The following is a 2,404-nucleotide window of genomic DNA, read 5'->3' as shown; positions in this document are numbered from 1 at the left end:
CCCCATCCCTCAGAAGATCGAATTCAAGATCCTCTTTCTCAGCTTTAAGGCCATTCATGGCCTTGCTCCCTCCTACCTCTCTGACCTGCTGACTCCCTACCAACCTGCCCGCTCCCTCCGTTCAGTGGGCTCCAGCCTGCTCCATGTCTCCCACCCGACCAGCCCTACCATCGGTGGCCGAGTTTTCAGCCTCTCTGCCCCCACACTCTGGAACTCCATCCCACAGTCCCTTTACCTCGCTTCCTCCCTTGCCTCCTTCAAGGCCGGTCTCAAGACCCTCCTCTTCGATCGTGCCTTCAGTCGCCCTCCCACCTCTCTGCCTTCTATCACCCCTACCCCACCCCTCCCCCATGCTCCAGTCCTGACCCCTGACTGTCCAGCGCCTTGGGACGTCTTCCCGATGTGAAAGGCGCTCTATAAATGTAATTTTGTTGTCCTTCCAATGAGATGTTAAACCAAGGTCCTGTCTGCAGCATGCACACTTTGGGCCTTTGTTCTTGCCAACTAGTGCCTAATATTGTTTGAAATTAGGTAAGCAGGATGAGTCCCTCCAGGGAGAGAGTGAGAATTCCATGCCAATAATCTATCTCTGGGATTTCCATGTGTAGGTGGGATGCATGGAAATTTCAGCTTGGTTTGGATACTCTTAAGCACGGTGATGGGTTTCCGAACATGTAAGACACCCGGCTGACCAAAAATAAATTAACTGAGGTTAGAAAATTCATTTTTTATACACAATTGTTACAGTGTGGTTTACCACAAATTACACAGAATTTATAACAGCATTTAATTGGGAATTGGCTAATACTTAAGGAAAAGTCATATTAGAGGGTGGAGATGAGGGGAATGGAGAAAGAGCATGAGAACAGGATTAGCTTCAGTAAGGGAGTCACCAGCTTCACCAGTCTGAAAACAATAAGCTTAATGACTCCTCTGTTATTGCATAAAATGTTGTATTCTAAATTTTAAATGCATTCATAGCTTGATAACACTTCCTTTCAATGTTGCATTCAACACTAAAACAATTAAATAAGTGAAACAAAAAGGTGTTATCTTTAGTGAAGCAAGAACAACACAGCCATTGTTGGTCACTAAATCCAAGGTAACATTTTATACAATCTCAACCCAACTCTCTGCAGAAATGGTGCTTTTTTAAAACAAGCAGCAAAATTTACTATAATCTGACTTAATATGTTGCAGACTTTATATTCATGCATCATAATACCTAATAAGTACAATTCCTATTGTGATATAACAGCAGATTACGATGATTAAGCTACAGCAAAACAAAAGATAGAACACATATTGTAGATATGATATATTTATCTGACATTTAAACATCTGTCAGAGTCGCATTTACTTGCACCAATTCTCTGAACAATTTGTAGTATGTTCATACATTACATTATGAATCTATAACATCTCTTAACATTTACTAGTAATTGAATGCACGTCACCAAAAGCAAGATGACCCTTTTGTTATTCATAACCACTCTGTGGTAAAATAGCCCTTTTATCACTGTCCCTTTTCTGTGACAGCAAATTCTTTGTCCCGCTGAAAGCTTTTTCAATTAGAGCATCAGATTTGGATTCTGCAAATCGATCAAGTAGTGCCAGCGTGGGCACTTCAAACTGAACTTCAACCAGGGCAGTTTCAGCATTGCCCACGTGCCAGGCTTGGCTAGCTTCTCTATTGGCAGTAGTGCTATGGCTAAGATTGTATCCCTTGGCATTCCTCTTGCACCTTTTAACCCACATCTTGAAGCAACCATAAAGTAGAATGATGACAATTATAATGAGAAGAGTGCTACTTGTTAGCCAAACAATCATGGCCAGGTCAAGCTTCTTACCACCTACGACCACAGTCTCTTTGGCCATGGTGTGAAAGGTGGTGCACTGATCTCTAGAAAGATGCGTACCCTGGCATGCCATACAAAAAATATACTGTGTGCTGGGTGTCAATGCCTTCAATGTTATGGAGGTGTGGCTCAAAGGAACCAGCTTCTCACGGGGAAAGTTCTGCCTCGAAATTCCAGAGAGAATCCTATTCCAGTTAGGTCTATACATGATCTGGTAGAAATTCCTGAGGCAGCTACGCTGAGGAGGAGACCAGGAAACCAAGGCTGATGTAAAAGAAATATTTTTTACTTCAATTTTCATTTTATGCAGATCTCTCTCGTGCTGTAGGTTAAACAGAAAAATACAGTTCAACTAGCTTTACAGGTTAATCTGCTTAAAGAGGAATTTGCATTCTAATAATCTGAACGTATATATTGTACTGCTTTAAATAAAGGAGAACTTGTATTAGAGCAAGATAGTAACAGTTACAAGCAGGTGCAGACCACATTGTCACCTAGCTCACTCAAAATATTGAGTTAACTTCCTCACGTATTCATTTGGCACA

At 41.8% G+C, this 2,404-nt stretch overlaps 1 protein-coding gene across 1 annotated transcript; it reads right to left on the bottom strand.

Moving 5' to 3' along the window:
• Positions 1–1,355: 1,355 nt before the first annotated feature.
• LOC103178215 (fibronectin type III domain-containing protein 9) lies at positions 1,356–2,161 on the bottom strand. Its single transcript, XM_007892839.2, has one exon. The coding sequence runs from the start codon at positions 2,158–2,160 to the stop codon at positions 1,480–1,482; it is 681 nt and encodes a 226-aa protein (XP_007891030.2). The 5' UTR covers position 2,161; the 3' UTR covers positions 1,356–1,479.
• Positions 2,162–2,404: the final 243 nt, after the last annotated feature.

This window comes from Callorhinchus milii, unplaced genomic scaffold, assembly GCF_018977255.1.
Source record: "Callorhinchus milii isolate IMCB2004 unplaced genomic scaffold, IMCB_Cmil_1.0 Scaffold1, whole genome shotgun sequence".
NCBI classification, from domain to species: domain Eukaryota; kingdom Metazoa; phylum Chordata; class Chondrichthyes; order Chimaeriformes; family Callorhinchidae; genus Callorhinchus; species Callorhinchus milii.
Note: the sequence above shows the minus strand (reverse complement) of the source record. Positions and strands in the feature narration are given on the sequence as shown.